At 46.0% G+C, this 22,810-nt stretch overlaps 1 protein-coding gene across 10 annotated transcripts in view; it reads right to left on the bottom strand.

Annotated features, from left to right (window-relative positions):
• The window catches only part of cfap61 (cilia and flagella associated protein 61), a 42,265-nt gene that overhangs the window by 18,396 nt on the left and 1,059 nt on the right, over window positions 1-22,810 (bottom strand). For all 10 annotated transcript variants that reach the window (XM_047387866.1, XM_047387864.1, XM_047387868.1 and 7 more), the window contains exons 2-14: window positions 15,037-15,187; window positions 14,526-14,602; window positions 14,369-14,436; window positions 14,184-14,304; window positions 11,751-11,877; window positions 10,685-10,843; window positions 10,499-10,587; window positions 8,325-8,364; window positions 7,570-7,706; window positions 6,568-6,694; window positions 5,187-5,264; window positions 4,868-5,074; window positions 4,307-4,435 (exon numbers count right to left, since the gene is read on the bottom strand). In XM_047387866.1, coding sequence (XP_047243822.1) covers window positions 4,307-4,435; window positions 4,868-5,074; window positions 5,187-5,264; window positions 6,568-6,694; window positions 7,570-7,706; window positions 8,325-8,364; window positions 10,499-10,587; window positions 10,685-10,843; window positions 11,751-11,877; window positions 14,184-14,304; window positions 14,369-14,436; window positions 14,526-14,602; window positions 15,037-15,187 — 1,510 coding nt within the window. The remainder of the gene's footprint in view (window positions 1-4,306; window positions 4,436-4,867; window positions 5,075-5,186; window positions 5,265-6,567; window positions 6,695-7,569; window positions 7,707-8,324; window positions 8,365-10,498; window positions 10,588-10,684; window positions 10,844-11,750; window positions 11,878-14,183; window positions 14,305-14,368; window positions 14,437-14,525; window positions 14,603-15,036; window positions 15,188-22,810) is intronic.

Here is a 22,810-nt window from a genome sequence, read left to right as displayed (position 1 = left end):
TCACTGTGATGTGGGGCGGTTCTGTTCGGAAACAACTGGAGCTTCATCTCTGCAGGCTCTGCCTTCATGCAACCTCACATTCAGGGATCAGATCTGGGCCTGATGGTTTAACAACGCTTCTCTACAGTAATTATAAAAGAGGAATTAGTGTGACCCAGCTTGTCAGTGTTTGCCTCTCTGTGATCCGACGCCGCTAATGTCTCCTTCATTTTCTATAATTAGGCAGATTGGGCCCACAATGCACCTTGTTGGATAAAAACAGCTGCCAGCATAAAGAGGAAACCCTGGGGTGGAATTAACCTTTGTGTGATATTTAAATTATTTCCACAAGGGCCTGAGAGCTCGACATCTGCCACATACGTTGAGATGTTCAGGGTGATGACGTTTACATGATCAATGGACTGTTGGGACAAAGAGACATAAAGCAGACCTGAACTTGTTTGTTTTTCCATCAGACGTTTCAGAAAACTGTGTCATTAGTCAGACCGGTACCAAGAGAAACAAACCGGAACCCAGTTCTTATTACAGCACCAAGTCTGAAGGCTGTTTCAGTCTAATAGGAGCCGTGGTTCTGCTACCTCAGAGCTGAACCAGCATCTCCTGGCTGATTTATGGATAAAAATTTAGGACCTCAAGGAGGAACTGAGAGCTGATCACCACCCGGTGATGAGTGGGTGGGTAGGCTGGGGGGTTGGGGCGGCCAGACAGACCTGCAGACCCAGAAGAAGAAAATTATCGGACAGAGGAAGGAGCACTTTGAATAGGACTTTGATGTCCTCCATGGGAGAAGAGGGCAGATGTCACTGAGGTAGTTCCTGAAGACAGGGCTCCAGAAGTAGATGAGGTTCATCCTGGGATGCTGAAGGTTCTGGATGTGGTTGACATGTGTCTTCAGGGTCATGTGGAGGAACAACACCTGTGGAGTGGCAGAACGGGGTGATGGTCCAACTCTTTGGAAAAGAGACCAGAGAGGGTGGTCTAAATATAGAGGTAGCTCACCTCCAGCCTCCCTGGGAAAGCTCAGTCTAAGGTGTTGGAGAGGAGGCTCCAAGAGAGAGAAGAACATTGAATTCAGGAGGAGCGGTGAAGCTTTTATTCTGTCTGTGCAACAGTGGACCAGGACCCGTATTCTTGAAGGTCCTCAGAGTCTCTCAGAGCTCCTAACTTATCCTCAACATTCCTGCCAAGGACTCCCAGCTTCAGTGGTTCAGTTCTCTGCTGAGACTCTGAGGAGGAGACGACAGAAACTCCTCTCAGTGAGGAGGTCTGGTTGACCCGAAAAGAACCGATGATAGAATTTAACTGGATTCAGAAATGTTTAAATCATGATGATAAAACTTAGTAAAATTAAATGAATTGTCTCACAGCATCAACATGTTTGAACGTAGCTTATTTATATGATCATCATTATTCTGATTTGCTTATTAATAGATTTATTCTCCATGCAGCTCGTTTTCATTCTGCATCTATTTCATATGAATTAATTTCATATTTATATTAAATTCAGCATTTTACTGCGATCTCCTCCTTGTTTAATGAGGTTTAGTTTGGTTAAATGATAGTTTGGAGAAAAGTGAAGTGAACAGAGGAGCAGAGCCTGCTGGTGGAGGAGAAGAGAGGAGTGTTAAAGGTAGATTTGGTTCTGGGATCATGGTGGGAACCAACAGACATTCCCAGTAGATCAATGCGTCGTTCCCTCTGCTTTCAGCACCAGCCTGGAATGTGAGCAGCTCTGGTTCCTGCTGCATTCAGAAGTTAGAGAGGAGATAGCAGCACCAGAGAACTTCTCCACAGATGTTGGAGATGATCATTTAGACTGAGGCTGCTGACATCATCATGAACATTACAGCAGATACTGATTCACCTCATTTATATCTTCCTGCTCTGGATATAGAGCTCAGATTATTGGACTGTTGGAGACACTTTCTATTTATGTAGATCTATATTTTTTCTACATTTATTTTTTAAAGCATTTTACAGTCTGTAAATATTTAAATCATTCTACCTTCTCGCTGCAGGGCAACAGTGCTACCAATTGCACCACTGAGCCATCATTCATTGATCCTTCCTAATATCATCTTACTACTTAGCAGAATAGAGTCTGAAATAGTATAAAAACCCTCATCAGGGGTAAGCAACACACATAAGTAAAGATTTATCAAGGTGGAAACTTGAGGGTGTGAATATATATAAGTCTGAGTGTGTTTGTAAGAATTAGACTGTCAACACTGATAGAAGCACCATTGTCCTTGAGAAGAGAGGTGGACGTTTTATCAATCATTGTCCTATCAGCACACAGCTGGTAGGGGAGTGCTGGGGAAGAGCGTCGTGTTTATATAACATCCAGGAGATATTTTATCGATAGCCAGTTAGCAGAAGTTGCCAAGGCCACATTGGGGCGCCAGATTTAGAAAAACAATAAATGTTGTGGTTCAGGTAGTTGTGAATTTCCAACCACCTTAAGAGTTTTACTGGTACGTCTCAATTGCGAATCCAAATAGCCAAATTTCTGGTACTTTCTGCAGATCTGGAGCGAACAACTTCTTCAAGATTATATCCTTTAACCTCTGAGTCCAACTGCTGCCAGGCTGCGATTCTGTTCAAGAATCATGTCCAGCTTGTGATTCTGCTGTCTTAACATTTCAGTCTGAGTGTTGATCGCTTTACAGACTCCATCCAAGCTTTGGGACGCTTTGAACAGTCGCCCACGTTCTGCGAATCACTCGATAACCCAGGTAACCACCAACTCCAAAAAGCAGAAATCCTGTTATCAAAAGTCCAAATATGTAGACATCTTCTACATCCTCGACCGACATCGTAGTCAGGAACACAATCTTTCACTGCTGCCAAGAATCCATAATTTACAAGTTTGGAGGATATGCAAAGCGAGGCTCTGAGAAAAATGCAGATTAAAGCAGAAGCAGGGATCAGCAGGGAGGGAGGGAGAGAAAACTCGTGTGTCTTCAGGCTGATGAGATTTTAGAGCTGAAGTGGGAATAACTCAAAGCTTATGTTTCTTCAGGCTGGAACATGAAATGCCTACATGCATCCTGCTGAAGGTGCAGGAGGTGATCAGGTGAAAGCTGATGTCTCATCTGCATGTGAGGTGGAGCAGGTGGTGCTGCTCTTATCACCTTTCCTCCTCACAATCAGAACAGAGAAATACGATCTCTATTCAGACAGAGATGGAACAGGTGGTTTAAATGTGATTAATCACCCTGAGGAAGAGGAGGCTGAGACAAAACTCAGAGATGAAGGTCTTTTTAGCAGAGCTGGAATCATCAGCTCTGCGTCACAGCGGAGAACCGCTCAGGGTTGCATGATGGCACCTGGGGTCTGCAGAGCTGAATGTGTGGTAAATATTTACAGTGAGGGACAATAAAATCAATCAAAGCTACAAAGAGATCAGCCTGATGAGGAAGATTAGAGGACACAATGTGACAACAAGAGGCTTTAAATAGTAGAGAAGATATGGCTAATCTGTACACTACCAGAATCCACAGTTCAGCCGAGGGTAATCTGAACAGGAACAAGGAGAACCCCTTGCTCTACCCGAGCCCACTACCTGAGGAGAGGAGTCCAGAGTGGGTTCAGAGTGAGTCTGGTGGGGTGTGAGGACAGGGGTCTGGGCTGCTGATTGGCTGTTTGGATGTGGAACGTTACTTCATTGTTTGTGAGGTAGTGAGGTATCAATATAGATGGGCTCACCTCCACACACCTTTTTGGGGTCTGAAACCCAGCTCCTGGACAAGGACTGGACTCTCTCTCTGTCAGGGTTGCCCAAGGAGAGAGGCGCTGGGGAGGTTCTTGCTGTCTGACTGAGATGTCACATGACTGTATAGCACTTTGGTCCAGAGAAGTATTTTGAAGTGTTTTTGATAAATCTGATACGGACTGGATTAAACTAAGAGATGTTGTGTTCCTGACGATGGAGGTAAAGGGATGCAGAAGATGCTGCAGACAGACACAGCAACCTGATCCTGATATATCTACTGAAAACCTGAGGCTGCTCAGTTTATCACCTTATATTTACCACCTTTCTCCCCTCTCTGCACATCACATTGTGTTAACTTGTAACTAGGTGCATTTAGAAGTATTTGTTTCATATTTTAATCAACTGTTTCAGTTTTCCTTCCATCATAAACTGGTTTTATCACAACTGAGTGTCTCAGTCTGTATGAAACACATTCAGGACTTGGTTTTAAAATGGCGCCCTCCAGTGGACACTCTCACATCCAGCTGGCTGTCAAACTCATGTTCAGCTGCTGGCAGCTGTAGGCTGTCACCCAGCTGTTGCTTGGCCCACCTGGTCCTTTGTGATTCGCTGGGACGGGGCGTTGATGCCAAGCTCCTCCAGCGGGTAGATGATCTGCTGCCGAGGCCGGACCGGGACCGAACAGTTCAGGATGAACTCCAGAGGGTGCACGCAGGAGGTCTGAGAGCAGGAGAAGGAGGGACAGAGTCAATGTGTTGAAAGACAGAAAAAGGTTAACCAGCATCAGTTTGGAGGCTGATAATGAGGTCCTGGGAGAAGGTTCAGGCAGCTGATACTGAGCAAGATCCTTTCTCTAGCCTCATTATTCTGTTTGCACATCATCATCTCTCAGTCTGCTGCTTGCCATTAGAACAGGAAGGAAGAGATGTGTACATGTTGAAGAAAATGTTGAATTATAGTGTAGTAAGGTGGAGCTGGCTGCATCAGCTGCACCATTGCCTTGACTGCAGAGACAGCAGCGAGTTCAGAGTGCTTCAACAACAACCAGACCTCTGCATCTCCTGTGATCAGATCCGTGTGATCGGGTCATTAAATGACTGTGACTGGGTCCTTCTGGCCCAGTCCCTCAGACCTTGGTCCCAGTTAACTCACCTGCTCTCTGAGCAGAGGCGGGTAGATCCGGTGGTACAGGCAGGACTTGTGCGCCAGCCGCAGAACCTCCTTAAACCAGTGTTTGGTGACATGATAGAAGCAAGGTTTTAGGACGAAGTGGCGAATGTGAGCGTGCTCCTCGTAGCCATGACGGCTGAGACAGATGAAGCTGTCAATGTTGTAGTGTGCACGAAGGAACTCAATGTCCTGGAAAACAAGCATTGCTGTCAGTCAGTCACACTGCTGTGAATCATAATGTCATAATCAACAAAGAGTATGTAAAGACCCGGTTACAGTCCAGAGATCCAGAAACATTTACCTGCTCGTCTCTGATGATCATTATCCCCACCACCTGACCGTCCACCTGAGCAACAAAGGCCTGCAGAGGGACTGCATCCTGATAAACAGCAACAAAACAAGGAAGCTAACATCTGCACAAAACAAGCTGCATGCATGTTAATCCACCAGTCCAGAGCCATGAATACACATGAAGGAGCAGCTTCCTCGTTTCAGAAGTAATTATCAGTTTTGGAGCTGCGGCAGTGACAGCTGGGGCATCAGTCAGAGAGGAAAATCAGTTGAATTCTCACCAATCTGTTCCCTGGTACATGTGCCAATCTTCATTATTCCCAGACAATCATTAGACTCAGTCTAACAGTCTAAAATGATCAGCGTTCAGAAACCAAAGGAGGAGAACATTTTCTAAATTTTAAAACTGAGCTCTCAGCTAGTTTATGACCAAATTTGAACGTTTTCATTAAATGTGAGTTATTACCTTCCAGTGTAATATGTGAAGCAGGAGGTTTACAGAAGTAACAATATGAAAATCACTTGTGATGAACATTAATGTCATCTTGAATCTGAGCTTTTTGCTCATTTATTTAAAGCGTTATTTTCCAGACATGAACGATTCTGAAACACACAGCCGCTGTTATTTCTAACAACTTTCTCTGATCCATACAAGCTTCAAATTATACATACAGGGTCATATTTATACATACACCCACACTTAGCTTTAGTTAAATATCTCTTAGCAAGTTGCTCCTTGACCACAAACCTTCTGCATCCATCAACAAGCTGCTGCCGTCATTTCGGCTGATGTTTGACCTCTCCTTCTGGCAGGGTTGTCACAGTTCATCTAAACTTAATGGTTTCCTGGAACAGACCTCACTATTAATCATTGTCCTCAACAGGGTTGAGTTCTGAGCTTTGCAGCAGATTGCTTCATCCATTAAAACCAGTTTGGATGTGTTGGGATTGTTGTCCAGCTGGAAACAACCAGCCCGGTCTGAGTTTCAACCGTCCAGCTGCTGATCTGAGGTTAAGTTGAAGAATCTGGAGGTGGTTCTCCATCATTATACCATTCATTGTGCAAAGCACCAGTACCACATGATGCTGCCACCACCGTGCTTGACAACTGGTACAGTGTTGTTGGGTTTGAAAGTCTCACCTTGACTCCTACAAACATTCTACTTGTTACTGTGGCCAAACAGCTCAGTCTTTGTCATCTGACCATCACATCAATTCCTCACATCTGAAAAGAACATTGTGACTGTGTGCTCATGTCTAATTATACTGAAGGTGTGCTGATTGGAAGTGAGCAGCACCAACAGCTAAGGGAGCAAAGTGCACCCAGTAAACCAAAATAATCATATATCAAGGTGATGAACTGTGTGTTATATCAGCAAATACAAACCCACCGGGTCACTGCGGGTCCTGTAGAAAGAGTCCAGGTCCTCCAGAACCAAACCAGTAAGATTCAAACTCTTCAGCAGATCAGAAACAGCCTGTCGGTCTGCAGGAACAGATTGCCTCACCTCCACACTCCTTAAAGAGAGACAGCAAACTGCAGTACTGTTTGAGGACATCATGAATTTCTGAGGGTTCAAAGGTTGTTTCCGTAGGACTGAATCGAAAAGGGTCCTCTGACCAATCATTGTTTTCTGCTCCCAATGTTTCAGCTCCACGGACAGAGCTCGTTTGTACTTAAAGCCAGTTACAGCATGCAGTTAAGCCCAGCAGATTGAGATTAATCTTTCACCTCAACCGACATGTTTCTTCTGTCTGGAAAGGAAGTAAATAGATCTTACCATGAGACACAGATTCAACTAACTGTTCTATATCTAACTTACACCTTATGTAGAGCACGTCCAAAATTATTCATACCAATTGCAAAGCGTTAGAGTCTGTGGGAAAATTCAAGATTCTGCATCAGTCCAAATAAATAGACCATGCTGTTCTAACTCATCCTAACTACCCGGGTTAACTGAGAACAGTTGTTTTTACCAAGTCAACAGATGAGGCACAGCAGCTTTCTACAGTTAGTTTATGGAAAATCTTTGTTAAAAAGAAGGAGCTCAGTAAAGACCTGCAGCTGACCTCTGACTGCTTATGAGGTCATATCTAAATGTCTTTAAGCTCCAGACGCCACAGAACAAAGTATACAAAACATACAAGATCTTCTACAATCTCAGGGAAAATGACTGAAAGTCACAAAGTGACGCCTGCTCCACTGAGAAGGGTGATGTGAGAGGAGCAAAGGCAATAGAGGATCACCACCAAGGCTACCCTGAGAATCTGGGCCATGCTGGTTATAGTCCAAATCCAGAACCGCCTGAATCTGAATCCTGACCCACCCGAACCGGTGCTCTGACCCGCCTGGATCATTAAACTGACACAATTGAATCTGCATCCTGACCCACCTTCCTATGGACCTGTGGAGGATGTACAGACTGGTGAGTAGCAAGCTGCTGGGACGGAGTGGCACAAGGACAAAGTTCTGCAACCAGGGAAGTTCTGGACTTGCAGATGGAAGGATGTTTATACAGTATTCCAGGTCCTGGAAAAGCCAGACAACATATAGTCAGGACAGATAGATGGAAAAATAACCAACCAAGGTTCTGTGTTTGTCAGCAGAAAGCTGTGGTGGAAAGGAAAAGGAAAAATAAAGCATTTAAAACTTCCTGAGTGAGTCTGAAAGTGTTCAGTTAATCTGACCCTGACCACACAGCTGGATCTTTGGAGTTCTGGTTCCTGTCTGGCAGTTTGGAACCTGATCCATCCTGCAGTACTAAACAGAATTTAAACTGGAAATATTGGACTTCTATCTGCAGAATCAGTCTAGGAACATATAAAAAAACAACATTTTTTACAAGCAAAATGTTGGGCAGGACTAAGTGGTGCTAAAGGTCTTCATAAAGGTCTTCATAAAGGTCTTCATAAAGGTCTACATAAAGGTCTACATAAAGGTCTACATAAAGGTCTTTATTTTTCAGTACCTTTACAGGAAAAAGGGCAAAGAAAGACGAAGACATGCAAGAAATGACCCAGTGTGGGAATCAAACCATGGACAGCTGCACTGAGGACTACAGCCCCCATACATGGTGGGCCCGCTCCACCACTGACCCACATGGTGACCCATTCATTACAGGTTTTTATTGACAAGGACAATACTTACAGGGAAAAGCTGGAACAGATATGGGATACAGTCAGTTGATCTGTAATAAAAGAGGAAGAAGAAAAAGTTAAGTGAAGAAATGAGTTGGAGCCAAACTGATGATGAGTGTGGAGGAACAACTGGTGGAGCAATCTGTGCACAGCTTCAGCTCTCTGTCACTTTAAGCTGGGCACTCATTAATAACGTGCTCATTCTCTGCAGGAAGCGCCTCGGCTCCATATTCAGGAACAGCTGGGAGGTGAGGACCACAGCGGGAGCCAACTAACAGTCACTGCTCTCCCAGCGTTCCCAGCATATGACTGACGCAGCTCTGGACAGCTGCCACCATGGCTGCCAAGACGCCGCCTCACCAAGTCACAGGAGTCACAAAGTATTTTAACTGGAAATATGGAGCGCTTGAGGATATCCATTCACTGATGGAGAAAAAGAATGTCCATGGTCTATCAGGTCCAGGGCTTTGTGTTTCAGAACATGATGAAAAACCAGAACCATTAACATCTGATGGACAATGCACAAAAACACAACAGACTACACTGCCATTATTTATTAAGACAAAGATGAAGCCAGAATGGAAAAGTAAAAAAAAACTCCACCCTTCCTGCTTCCTGATTTCAGAGGTTCATGATCAGGACCTGCTGATCATATGGACTGATCATCATCAGTGTGAGCATCTCCATAAAAGCTGGAGTTTAGTCAGTTTGCTGCTGTGAAGCATCCAGGTGTCTGTAAGTACAATGCCAAGATGAAAAGACATCAGCAATGACCTCAGAGCAGCAACTGTCGCTGTCCATCAATCTGTGAGATCATTTCAAAACTCTCTGACGTCCATCATCCTACAGAGATGAAGATTATTCCCAAGAGGAAAACATCTCAGACAGCTGCCAATCTTCCCAGGAGTGGACGTCCCAGCAGATCCAGCCCGAGGTCAGAGCGTGAAGCTCAAAGAAATGACCAAAACCCCAAGAGCTCCATCTCAGACTTCTAGAGCCTCAGTTAGCATGTTAAAGGTTAAAGGTCATGACAGGATAGAAAAACACTGAACCAGCCTGGTTGCTTGAAGCGGTTGAAGGAGAAAGCCTCTTCTCCCTAAAAACAAGATGGTAGCAGGACTTATATATAAGGGTTATACAGCTGCATCTGGATGAAGGAGAAGACTTCTGGGACAATGTCCTCCTGACAAATGTGACCAACCTGGAGATGTTTGACCATAATGGACAGAAACATGGTTGGAGAAAACCAAACACAGTAGATCAGCACAAACACTCCTCAGTAGACCAAAGTAATCTAGAGTGAGATGTTAGTCCATCTGTCCAACAACTGAGGCTTGATCCAGACTGGGTCATCAGCAGAACCATGATCCCAAACACAGCAGCTAATTTACAACAGAATGAATAAAACAGGAAAGAATCAAGGTGGTGCAATGGCCTAGTTAAAGTCCAGACCTCAGCCTAAGCGAAATGCGAGACCTTCTGAGAGCTGAGCAGAAAGGTCTGAAGCAACATTTAGAAGAAAATTGGCCCAGAACTCCTCCAGAATGATGACAGACTGAGAAAGCCAGACACGACACCACTGCTGCTGAAGAAGGTTCTACAGGCTGATGGACCTGGAGGTGGACATCGGGTCTTCATGGAAATGGAGCATAGTGAACCATGTTTTCACCATTAGTTAATGAGGGAATGTGATAAGAGCTGTTTGTTGGACATGGTCGATCAAACATCACCATCATCATCAGACACATCTGAAACAGCTCACATGTTAGTCTTCCTCTGACAGGCAGAGCTGGATTCATGTCTTTCTTCTTATTCTCCAGAAACCTCCAGCTGAAGATGGCTTAAAAAGCATAACTATTGTGACTCACTAATCCAAACATCTTTCAGAACCTGGAGAGCCCAGGAATGTTAAACTTGACTCTGAGGATCACCCTGATTGTGGAGGAAGTTGTCCAAACTTCTACACACATAAATGATCCAATTAGGCCCAAACCTTCCAGTCTCCTAGCCTGAGGAGATCCTTCTAGCAGAAATGAGGCTGTGGAAACAGGAAGTCTGATCTGAAACTTTATTTAAGTCCTTGATTCTGACTTCTTCTTACTGAAAACCTCCCATCATTCCTGAAGATGTGAGAAGGATTCTAGTGAAAGGTCCAGATGTACTATTGACCTTCAGGTGTTTTACCTCGTTTGATAATCCTTCTCAGCTACAAAGTGTTCAGTGCAGAAACAGTTTGATCTCATCGAAGTCTGATGAGTCGGCAGGTGCTGTTCCTGTTGAGACCAGGGGGACAACAGACATGATCCTGGATCCTTGCTGCTTCAGCTGAATACATCTGTATAGAGTGTAGGTGGCTGGGGTTTACAGTACCTGGGTTACTTCCCGTTCTTCTTCTCCACCTGGAACTTCTCCCTTCAGCTGTTGCTCTTTGTAGAAACCATCAAACTCACTTAGGTCAAAGTTTTCCTCAAGATCCTCCACATGAAGATCAAACGTCACAGCGATGAAACCAACGATGCGTCCATCATCCTTTGGAGAGAAAACAATTGGTTTCGTGTTACAACCTCAGAAACCATCACTCTTAAAGGATCACATCTCTGAACTGCTCCAGTTCAGATTTCCTGGAACAAATACTTGTTCCTTCAACTGAGAGTTCCTGGATGTTCCTCTGGCACCCAGCTGATGGGAACATGCCTGACACTTGAGCTTAGCAGAGTTTTAGGGTCATTTCTTTGGTTGTCATGGTTAGCGTCTCTAGCTCTCTCTGAAACCAGCTGCCAGCTCTTGATTTACAGATTTTATTTGCTTTGCATCAGAGGTAACTTTTCTATCTGCAGGTGCAAAGTTGCTGCACTAGTGGGACTCAGGTTCTGTTTCATGATTAAACATGTTTCTGATTTTGCTCCTGCTACCTTGCTTTAAAACAGTCTCAGATCCATAACACAGGTTCTTGGTGAAGCTTTTCCATCACATCTTTAGCTGTTGGAAGGATCTGAGCTGTGGATCTGCTGCAGAAATGACCATTCTCCTGCTACAAGCAGGGATGCTGAGAGGAGCTGTTGTGTGGCTGCATAACGCTGAAGAAACATCCAAACCATCAGGAACAACGTTGGCTCCTATGAGTTCTAAACAGAATCACACAAAGAGCCCAGAAAGGCTTCTCATGTCTGGACATACAGTGAGAGCATGTCTTGGCTGAGCATCAACTCGTATCTACCATATGCTGCCATGAACACATATCAGAGCGTCTGACGGGGGAGGGAGAGCAGATCTGTCCAGTCCCAGGTCCTGAGGGAACCATCCCAGCAGGGTTCCTAAAATCCTTCAAAGCTTCATCAGCAAGCTGCTGTGCTTTGGTTTTTAAACAGTGAAATCACAGAACTCACATCAGAACAGACTGAGGGATGGACTTCATGTTATAATAAGAAGAACAAACCTCAAAAACGGCTGCGTGATAACTTGGGTTCTCTATAATTTCTATCAGGCCGTATGGCTGCAGGGAGACAGATGTCTTCAGATTCTGCTGTTGGACGATCAACATAATGTCATCATAATCTGCAACACTGAAAGACAGAAAACACAAAGAGCTGACCTTACAGGAGCAGAGGGACAGTGGTGGTGATGTCCAACAGGTTGAGCTGCAGGTTTTCCTGCAGGAAAACAAATTCTTTTCTGCTCACGTCACTTTTTTATATTGTTTAGCAAAGTGATCATCTGCAGATTAATTCATCAGTCTGACTTCATGTCATTACAGTCATATGATCAGCAGCACAGCTGAAGCCTTAAAAGAGCCCAGCAGAAATCACCCATTAATGTGATCAGTAGACTGGTGCTGTTAAGGAGCAGATGTACTGAAATCATTGTGCTGTTTAGCTAGCAGTGGGAACCTGCAGCATCATCACTTTGCATCTAAACATCCTCACAACCAGGAAACTGAGGATGTGGCAGCTGAAAGAACTTCACGCTGTGAAGTCCAGCTGCAGAAAAGAAGGCTTTGTGATGTCCAGGAGGGTCCAGCAAGCTCCAGGACTGTCTCTACAGGATTGTGTCGCCACCAGTGCAGAGCTTGCTTAGCACTGGCTGCAGGTCGGTTTGAGTGTGTCTGCACACAAGGTAAGGAGACTGAGTATGCAGATACCACTTCTGTCCAAAAAAAACCATCAATAAAATCTGCAGGATGGACATTAAAAAACTGGAGCATCTTCTCTGTGAACAACTCCACACAATAAGAGACAAGTAGATGTAGATGATCTGTTTGGGTTTCTTTTGTCTGACTTGTTTTTCATATTGCAGCCTCTGTTTAATATTAGCTGTTATTATGTTTTCTGAGAAATGCATCATTCCTGTTTTAATTTGGTAGTCAACCAGGGCTCCTCACATCACTCAGATCAATCAGAAATGGTCTCAATGGTTTGCTTGTTAAACCCTAATTTTAAACACATAGAAGTAGAAAGGTCATCCATATGTCAGGCAGCTCTCCCTGGTGTTCACAAACACGTTTTCTTCTTCCCTCAATGTCTAAAACGACAGCAGCTAAACCAGGACTAATGCAGCACAAACGTTTGACAATATTTTTCAATTCAATTCAGTTTTATTTATATAGCACCAATTCACAACATGTCGTCTCAAGGTTCTTCACAACAGTCAGGTTCATACATTCAAATTAATCGTAACCATTGAACAGTTCAGTCAGATTCAGTTATTTATTCATATTGTATAAAAAGTTTTTCTATCTAAGGAAACCCAGCAGATTGCATCCAGTCAGTGACTTGCAGCATTCACTCCTCCTGGATGAGCATGTAGAGACAGTGGACAGTCACTGGCGTTGACTTTGCAGCAATCCCTCATACTGAGCATGCATGTAGCGACAGTGGAGAGGAAAAACTCCCTTTTAACAGGAAGAAACCTCCAGCAGAACCAGAACCAGGCTCAGTGTGAGCGGCCCTCTGCCACGACCGACTGGAGGTTTGAGAGAACAGAGCAGAGACACAAAGAGAACAAAGAAGCACTGATCCAGGAGTACTTTCTATGAGAAGGAAAAGTAAATGTTAATGGATGTAGCTCCTTTAGTCGTTTCATCTAGAAAGAAAGAACAGATAAACTCTGAGCCAGTTTTCAAAGTTAGAGTCTGAGTTATTATATTAGAGGAATGTAGAGGAAGCGACCCTCAGGTATGTAGTATAGCCCTGGTTACATCCTGCTGTTTACCTGAGCTACCACTCATTTCAAATATTTAAGCCTTGATTTAGAAGCTCTGCTTTGATCCTGAAGCCTCCTAATTGTCTTGACTTGGGTCCTTCAAACCAGCGTTTTATGACAAGAATCAGTCATCACAATATTTCATGCACATCATGTAGGAGAATAATTCCAGAAGTTCCACTTCCTCCTTCCAGGATCAGGAACACAAGAAAAAGCTTTCAGGAGACCTTTCTGGAACAGAATCACAACCAAGGATCACTTTGTCACTACAGAGACAACCCCTTCAATCTTCAGATCTTAGTTTCAGTCTGAACGCGTTGCCTCCAACATCTCAGAGCTGCTTTCTCTGCTCAGAATGCTGTATCCAAGCAAAACAATGGAGAGTTGAGAGGAAGGAAAAAGTATTGAGCAAAAATAATAACCACAGCCTTGTCAACGCCAGAGCCAACAATGCAGACCAAATCCCATCATTTTCCAGGCAGAGAGAACCTCAGAACACAGAGATAGTATCTGTCATGTAGATGTGCCACTCAGCACCTCTTTAAAACTCCTCAATAAAGAGTTCTGCCCTCTAGTGGCCAAACCCCCCTGCAGACTGAACATGTTCTGTACTGTTTGTATAGGCTGCTGGTTCAGTATTATGCAGTGGAAGCATCATGTCTAAGCTCACCTGGCTCTGCGCACATGCAGCCGCTCACAATGATCCTCTCTGCTGCAGATAAAAGCTGAACACGGAGGTCTGGTGTCGGTCACACACTGCAGAGGCTCAAAGATCTCCTCCAGAGCCGGTTCTGCAGACACAGACGTCATGAGGCAGAGTTTAAAGAAGGGAATGGTTCTGAAGCCGGACCTCACCTAAAGCACAGGCGTTTGGGCAGAGCAGGAGGATTTGTTCAAGTTCAACTGTGATCCTGAAGACGGTCCTGTAGAAATAAATCAGGATGGGTCTAGCGGACTAGAAACCTTTCAGAATAACAGACTGGGTTTTCTCTTCCAGCCATTATTATCCAACCTTATTATCTCGTCCAGGCTGGCTGCAGCCACTCCGGGCTCAGACACAAACAGATGCAGGAAGAGTGTGTTCACCGGCTGCAGGAAAGAAACAACAGGAGGAGCTTTACTTTAAGCACTCATCTGTCAAAAGATTATGACCACCTGTATAATTTATCCAGGAGAACCGCCTCCTAGGGTTCCTACTTCCTACACATTTTTAGGTCAAATTTCCAGAGTTTTCAACACATTTAGCCTGGTTTTAAAGTACAAACATTTCAGATATTTCTATATTGTTCAGACTGTTGACCTGATGAAAATCCAGGTTTAATCAAACATTGTAAACAGAACATTGTTCTCACTGGGAAGATCAAGCTTCTCCTGTAATCTTTATTGAAAGCCTTTATGGATCTGAAGCTTCATCTATTAATATGAATGAAACTTCATTATTTTAATTTGAACACTACAACATGAAAAGCAGTGATCAGATAATACCTTCTTGATGCCTGCCTGAATCTCAGAATAATACCCACTGTGCATTTATTAGCACTGAAGTGTGTGTGCAGGAATGCTTCCCAGTTATCTCGCTCCACTACATCTACAGCAGGATGGTCAAAGAACGAGGCGTGAGCCAGGACGTCTTCCTTCGTGTTGGACACAGTCACAGCCAGGTTGGCCTTCTCTCTGCACAGTACATAAACAGAGAAGGCGAGGTTGTTGCATAGCACCGTTCATACATAAGGTCATTCAAAGTGCTTTACGGAAAATAAAGAAAGAGAAACACGTCTGAAAGAATAACTGTCACTTTTAGGTATCACATACAGGTCCTTCTCAAAAAATTAGCATATTGTGATAAAGTTCATTATTTTCCATAATGTCATGATGAAAATTTAACATTCATATATTTTAGATTCATTGCACACTAACTGAAATATTTCAGGTCTTTTATTGTCTTAATATGGATGATTTTGGCATACAGCTCATGAAAACCCAAAATTCCTATCTCACAGAATTAGCATATCATTAAAAGGGTCTCTAAACGAGCTATGAACCTAATCATCTGAATCAACGAGTTAACTCTAAACACCTGCAAAAGATTCCTGAGGCCTTTAAAACTCCCAGCCTGGTTCATCACTCAAAACCCCAATCATGGGTAAGACTGCCGACCTGACTGCTGTCCAGAAGGCCACTATTGACACCCTCAAGCAAGAGGGTAAGACACAGAAAGACATTTCTGAACGAATAGGCTGTTCCCAGAGTGCTGTATCAAGGCACCTCAGTGGGAAGTCTGTGGGAAGGAAAAAGTGTGGCAGAAAACGCTGCACAACGAGAAGAGGTGACCGGACCCTGAGGAAGATTGTGGAGAAGGTCCGATTCCAGACCTTGGGGGACCTGCGGAAGCAGTGGACTGAGTCTGGAGTAGAAACATCCAGAGCCACCGTGCACAGGCGTGTGCAGGAAATGGGCTACAGGTGCCGCATTCCCCAGGTCAAGCCACTTTTGAACCAGAAACAGCAGCAGAAGCGCCTGACCTGGGCTACAGAGAAGCAGCACTGGACTGTTGCTCAGTGGTCCAAAGTACTTTTTTCAGATGAAAGCAAATTCTGCATGTCATTCAGAAATCAAGGTGCCAGAGTCTGGAGGAAGACTGGGGAGAAGGAAATGCCAAAATGCCAGAAGTCCAGTGTCAAGTACCCACAGTCAGTGATGGTCTGGGGTGCCGTGTCAGCTGCTGGTGTTGGTCCACTCTGTTTTATCAAGGGCAGGGTCAATGCAGCTAGCTATCAGGAGATTTTGGACCACTTCATGCTTCCATCTGCTGAAAAGCTTTATGGAGATGAAGATTTCATTTTTCAGCATGACCTGGCACCTGCTCACAGTGCCAAAACCACTGGTAAATGGTTTACTGACCATGGTATCACTGTGCTCAATTGGCCTGCCAACTCTCCTGACCTGAACCCCATAGAGAATCTGTGGGATATTGTGAAGAGAACGTTGAGAGACTCAAGACCCAACACTCTGGATGAGCTAAAGGCCGCTATCGAAGCATCCTGGGCCTCCATAAGACCTCAGCAGTGCCACAGGCTGATTGCCTCCATGCCACGCCGCATTGAAGCAGTCATTTCTGCAAAAGGATTCCCGACCAAGTATTGAGTGCATAACTGTACATGATTATTTGAAGGTTGATGTTTTTTGTATTAAAAACACTTTTCTTTTATTGGTCGGATGAAATATGCTAATTTTGTGAGATAGGAATTTTGGGTTTTCATGAGCTGTATGCCAAAATCATCCGTATTAAGACAATAAAAGACCTGAAATATTTCAGTTAGTGTGCAATGAATCTAAAATATATGAATGTTAAATTTTCATCATGACATTATAGAAAATAATGAACTTTATCACAATATGCTAATATTTTGAGAAGGACCTGTAAAAAGACAGGAATGCTGAAATACACATCTAAAACAATAATCAAGCTAAGATAAGATCAAAATAAAACATATTTTGGCCCTATGGGAAAGCTTCAGGAAACATTTATGTTTTCAGTCTTGACTGAAAGGAACCACAGTTTCTGAACTTCTCAGGTTTTCAGGCAGTTTGTTCCACAGCTGAGGAGCATAGAAACTAAATGCTGCCTCATCTTGTTTCGTTCTGTTCCTGGGAACTCTGAATGAAGAGGTTTCTGATGAACTGAGAAGTCTACATGGTTCCTACCTGACCAGCAGCTCTGAGACCATTCAGAGCTTCACAGACCACAAGAGCTTAAATTCTATCCTTTTCCAAACAGAGAGGCAGAACACTAATTTAAGACCTGGTGGGATATGATCCGTTTTCCTGGGGTCGGTCAGGACTCTGGCAGCAGCAGTTAAGATGAGCTGCTGCAAGTTGACTGAATGTTTTACGGAGACCTATACAGATGCCATTACAATGATTTTAACCATCCTGGCCAGCTGAGCGGCGGCTCTCTATGGGCTATACCGCCAGAGACGGTGGAGAGGGGAGAGAGCGTGCTCATGAAGCTCCCACAACAAGGACTTCACTCACCCCTGCCTTCAATCCACCTGGCAAATGTGCGTTCCCTGGCCAACAAGATGGACAAACGGATTCTCGTCATCCTGTAAAAACCCGGCCCTCCGTGGCTCTGCTGCCCTCTGCTTTACCGAAACCTGGCTAAATGAGAACACACCGGACTGCGGCCTTCTGATAACGGGCTTTCAGCTGTTCAGAGCACACCATAACGCGGACTTATCGGGGAATAGCGAGGAGGCAGAACCTGCTTTCATATAAACAAAGGTTGGTGCAGAAAAATCGAAGGGTTGAAGAAGACATGTAGTCCTGACCTGGAGTCATTTCTCATTAACTGTAAACTGTTTTATTCACTGAGGGAGTTCTCCTCGTCTGTACTGGTTGGACTTTACATACCACCTCAAGGCTCCACTTCAGATGATGAAAAACAACTGGCTGAGCTGATAACAGACGTGGAGAAAAATCATCCAGACTCTCTCATCATTGTTCTAACAGTGGAAACCTCTCCAATGAACTTCCCAGATACAGAAGGCGCATTAAGTGTCCCACCAGGGATGAAAACACTCTGGACCACTGCTACACAACTTTAAAAGATGCATATCATGCTGTCACCAGGGCTGCTTTGGGACTTTCTGACCACTCTCTGGTTCACCTGATCCCAACCTACAGGAAGATGTAAACAGGCTCTTTCAGCACCTGAACACAAGGAAGGCCTCAGGACCTGATGATGTCTCCCCATCATGCCTGAGAGCCTATGCCGACCAACTGGCCCCCATCTTCACTGAGATCTTCAACAAGTCACTGGAGCTGTGTGAGGTTCCCTGCTGCTTTAAACGATCCACCATCATCCCAGTACCCAGAAAACCCACCATCCTAGGGTTAAATGACTACAGGCCTGTAGTCCTGATGTCTGTGGTCATGAAATCCTTTGAGCGGCTGGTGTTGAAGCACCTGAAAGACATCACAGGCCCCCTGCTGGACCCCCTGCAGTTTACTTACTGAGCAAACAGGTCGGCAGATGATGTTGTTAACTTAGGTCTACACTTCATCCTGCAACACCTCGACCACCCAGGGACGTACGCCAGGATCCTGTTTGTAGACTTCAGCTCCACCTTCAACACCATCATACCAGACATCCTCCACCAGAAGCTCACCCAGCTCAACGTCCCAGCCTCCACCTGTCAGTGGATCAACAGCTTCCTGACGGACCGACAGCAGCAGGTGAGACTGGGGAGCATCTTCTCCTGATCCAGATCAATAAGTACTGGTGGCCCCCAGGGATGTGTTCTATCCCCACTCCTCTTCTCTCTGTACACAAATGACTGCACCTCATCGGACTCGTCCGTGAAACTCCTTAAGTTTGCAGATGACACCACTGTCATTGGACTGATCCAGGATGGTGATGAGTCTGCATACAGACAGCAGGTGGATCGGCTGGTACACTGGTGCGGTCAGAACTACCTTGAACTCAACCCACTCAAGACTGTGGAAATGGTGGTGGACCTTCAGAGAACACCACCCCCATACACCCCCCTCACCATCCTCAACAACACTGTGTCTCTTGTGGACCACTTCTGGTTCCTAGGAACCACCATTTCTCTGGACCTGAGATGGTCCTCACTCATTAATGATGTTCAGAAGAAGGTCCAGCAGAGACTGAACTTCCTGAGGCAACTCAAGAACTTCAACCTTCCCCAGGAGCTGCTGGTCATCTTCTCCACTGCCATCATTCAGTCTGTCCTGTCTTCATCCATCTCAGTGTGGTTTGGTTCATCCACCAAACAGGACAGGTCCAGACTGCAATGAATAATCAGGACTGCAGAGAGAATAATCAGGGCTGACCTTCCCTCCATCCAGGACTTATACAGGTCAAGGGTCAGGAGAAGGGCAGCTAACATCTCTGCAGACCAACACACCCTGCACACAAAGTGTTTAGGCTTTTAGCTTCAGGTGGCGCTACAGAGCGCTGTCTGCTAAAACCAGTCGCCACAGAGTCAGAGTTCCAGAACAACACCATGCATGATTGGACTGATCCCACATTATATTCTATTGTAAAGTACTCGTATATATACTCGTCGTCTTCCCCTTGATCCAGGACCGGGTCACGGGGGCAGCAGACTCAGTAGAGACACCCCCAGACATCCCTCTCCCCCGACACCTCCTACACCTTCTTTGCGTGGAGCCCAAGGCGTTCGCAGGCCAGCCGAGAGACATAGTCCCTCCAGCGTGTCCTGGGCCGTCCCCTGGGCCTCCTCCGGGTGGGACGTGCCTGGAACACCTCCCGAGGAAGGCGTCCAGGAGGCATCCGGTATAGATGCCCGAGCCACCTCAACTGGCTCCTCTCGATGTGGAGGAGCAGCGGCTCTACTCCGAGCCGCTCCCGGATGGCCGAGCTCCTCACCCTATCTCTAAGGGAGTGCCCGGCCACCCTACCGAGAAAGCTAATTTCAGCCGCTTGTATCCGGGATCTCGTTCTTTCGGTCATGACCCAAAGTTCATGGCCATAGGTGAGGGTAGGAACGTAGACCGACCGGTAAATCGAGAGCTTCGCTTTTCGGCTCAGCTCTCTCTTCACCACAACGGACCGGCACAGCGCCCCCACCGATCCGTTTGTTGATCTCCCTCTCCATTCTCCCCTCATTCGTGAACAAGACCCCGAGATACTTGAACTCCTCCACTTGAGGCAGGAACTCCCCTCCAACCTGAAAAAGGCAAGCCACCCTTTTCCGGTGGAGAACCATGGCCTCGGACTTGGAGGAGCTGATCTTCATCCCAGCCTGCTGTAGGTCTTGTCTAGAGGGTGCCAGCAGGACCACGTCATCTGCAAAAAGGAGAGACAAAATCCACTGGTCCCGGAACCAGACCCCTCCGAGCCTTGGCCGCACTTAAAAATCCTGTCCATAAAAGTTATGAACAGGACTGGTGACAAATGGCAGCCCTGCCGGAGTCCAACATGCACCGGGGAACAGGTCTGATTTAGTGCCAGCAATGCGGACCAAACTCCCTTGTACAGAGACCGGATGGCCCCTAATGAAGGGCCATACCATACTCCTGGAGCACCCCCCACAGGGCATCACGAGGGACACAGTTGAATGCTTTCTCCAGGTCCACAAAACACATGTGAACCGGTTGGGCAAACTCCCATGAACCCTCGAGCACCCTGTAGAGGGTATAGAGCTGGTCCAGTGTTCCACGGCCGGGACGAAAACCACACTGCTCCTCCTGATGCCGAGGTTAGACTATCGGCCGGACTCTCCTCTCCAATACCCTGGTGTAGGCCTTACCAGGGAGGCTGAGGAATGTGATCCCCCTGTAGTTGGAACACACTCTCCACCACCCCGGTCTGCTAGTCCAGATGCACTGTCCCTGACCGCCACACAATGTTGAAGAGGCATGTCGACCATGACAGCCCCACAGCATCCAGAGACTTGAGGCACTCAGGGCGGATCTAATCCACCCATGAAGCCCTGCAGTTACCAAGGAGGTTTTTCACCACCTTGGTGACTTCAGCCTGGGTGATGAGAGGGTCCAACCCTGAGTCCCCGGACTCTGCTTCCACCTCTGCCACAGCCGGGCCGCAGCACCCTTAGCCTCATGGTACCCGCCAGCCGCCTCAGGAGTCCCACAAGCCAACCACAGCCGATAGGGCTCCTTCTTCAGCTTGACACCATCCCTTACTGCTGGTGTCCACCATCGGGTTCGGGGATTGCCACTGCGCCAGGCACCGTAGACCTTATGGCCACCCCCAACAGGGTCGCCAAGAAGGCCGGATACTCCGCACTACTGCTCGGCCCATAGGCCGAAACGACAGTCAGAGACCTGTCCCCAACCCGAAGGCACAGGGATGTGACCCTCTCATCCACTAGGGTAAACCCCAACACGAGACGGTTGAGCTGGGATGCAACAAGCAAACTCACCCCGGCTCGCCGCCTCTCCCTCCAGAGTAGAAGAGAGTCCAGCCTCTCTCGAGAAGATGGGTTCCAGAGCCCACGCTGTGCACGGAGATGAGCCTGACTATTTCTAGTCGATATCTCTCAACATCCCGCAGAAGCTCAGGCTCCTTCCCCCCAGCGAGGTGATATTCTACGTCCTTAGAGCCAGCCCAAGCATCCGGAGATCGGGCCGCCGAGGTCTCCACCTTCCTCTGCTACCCAATTCTCTTTGCACCGGCCCCTCATGGTTCCCCCTGCTTGCTGGTGGTGGCCTTACTGGGAGATGGCCTCGCGTCTTTCATTCAGGCTTGGCCCAGCCAGGTCCCACGAGGAGTAACTACCAGGCACTCTCCGATGAGTCCCGACCTACTGTAAATACAGGCAGACAGCATGTTGTTAAGATGGTGGCTCATTTAATAAAAGACTTAATGTGATGGTCAAGATTAAGGTCTATTTGCATAACCATGACAAGGTTTCTGCTGTTCCATAATCTTAGCTAGGGGGAGCATATGGGTGTTAAATAAAAGCAGCCTGAGAATGGAGCCTTGAGGAACCCCATATGTGGTCTTTGTTTTTTAATTTCCAAATGACTAATCGGTCCATGTCTTTCAAATTCGATGTGAATCAGGTCAGCACAGTACCAGACAACCCTGCCCACCATTCCAATCTATCAGGCAGGATGTTATGATCAGCTGTATCAAACAGCATCATATCATTCAAAACCTTTACTAATGTAGTATCAGTGCATGGTGTGATCAGTATGCTGAGTTTACATGAGAACATGTGTTTTCATTGTAAATCTCTTCTTTTTCTAGCTAGTGTTAGCGCAGCATCACACATTCACAGCTAACCAACAAGTCCACATTGTAGTCTGCACTGCTCAATAAACCGAGATAAAATAAGGGATACCATAAGTTGTTTTTGTATTGCTTTGGATATTAATAAAAAAGCTCAGAAAGTTCTCACATGTTTCAGTCAAGTTCTCCAAAGCAACTGATTGTGGGACATTAAGAACAGAGTTACTGGTTTTAAAAAAGAAGACCAGGATTGTTACAGTTAGACCAATCAGATGGTAGGCTCTACTTGATGAGCCATAGTGATAGTTGAAATGATTTTAAATGATGTGGCACAAAAAAATGGGAGTTCGTTCGTTCGTCGTCTTCCGCTTATCCAGGACCGGGTCGCGGGGGCACCAGACTCAGCAGAGACGCCCAGACGTCCCTCTCTCCAGACACCTCCTCCAGCTCCTCCAGGGGGAGCCCAAGGCGTTCCCAGGCCAGCCGAGAGACATAGTCCCTCCAGCGTGTCCTGGGCCGTCCCCTGGGTCTCCTCCCGGTGGAACGTGCCT

The sequence above is a fragment of the Girardinichthys multiradiatus genome, chromosome 15 (genome assembly GCF_021462225.1).
Source record: "Girardinichthys multiradiatus isolate DD_20200921_A chromosome 15, DD_fGirMul_XY1, whole genome shotgun sequence".
Taxonomy (NCBI): domain Eukaryota; kingdom Metazoa; phylum Chordata; class Actinopteri; order Cyprinodontiformes; family Goodeidae; genus Girardinichthys; species Girardinichthys multiradiatus.
Note: the sequence above shows the minus strand (reverse complement) of the source record. Positions and strands in the feature narration are given on the sequence as shown.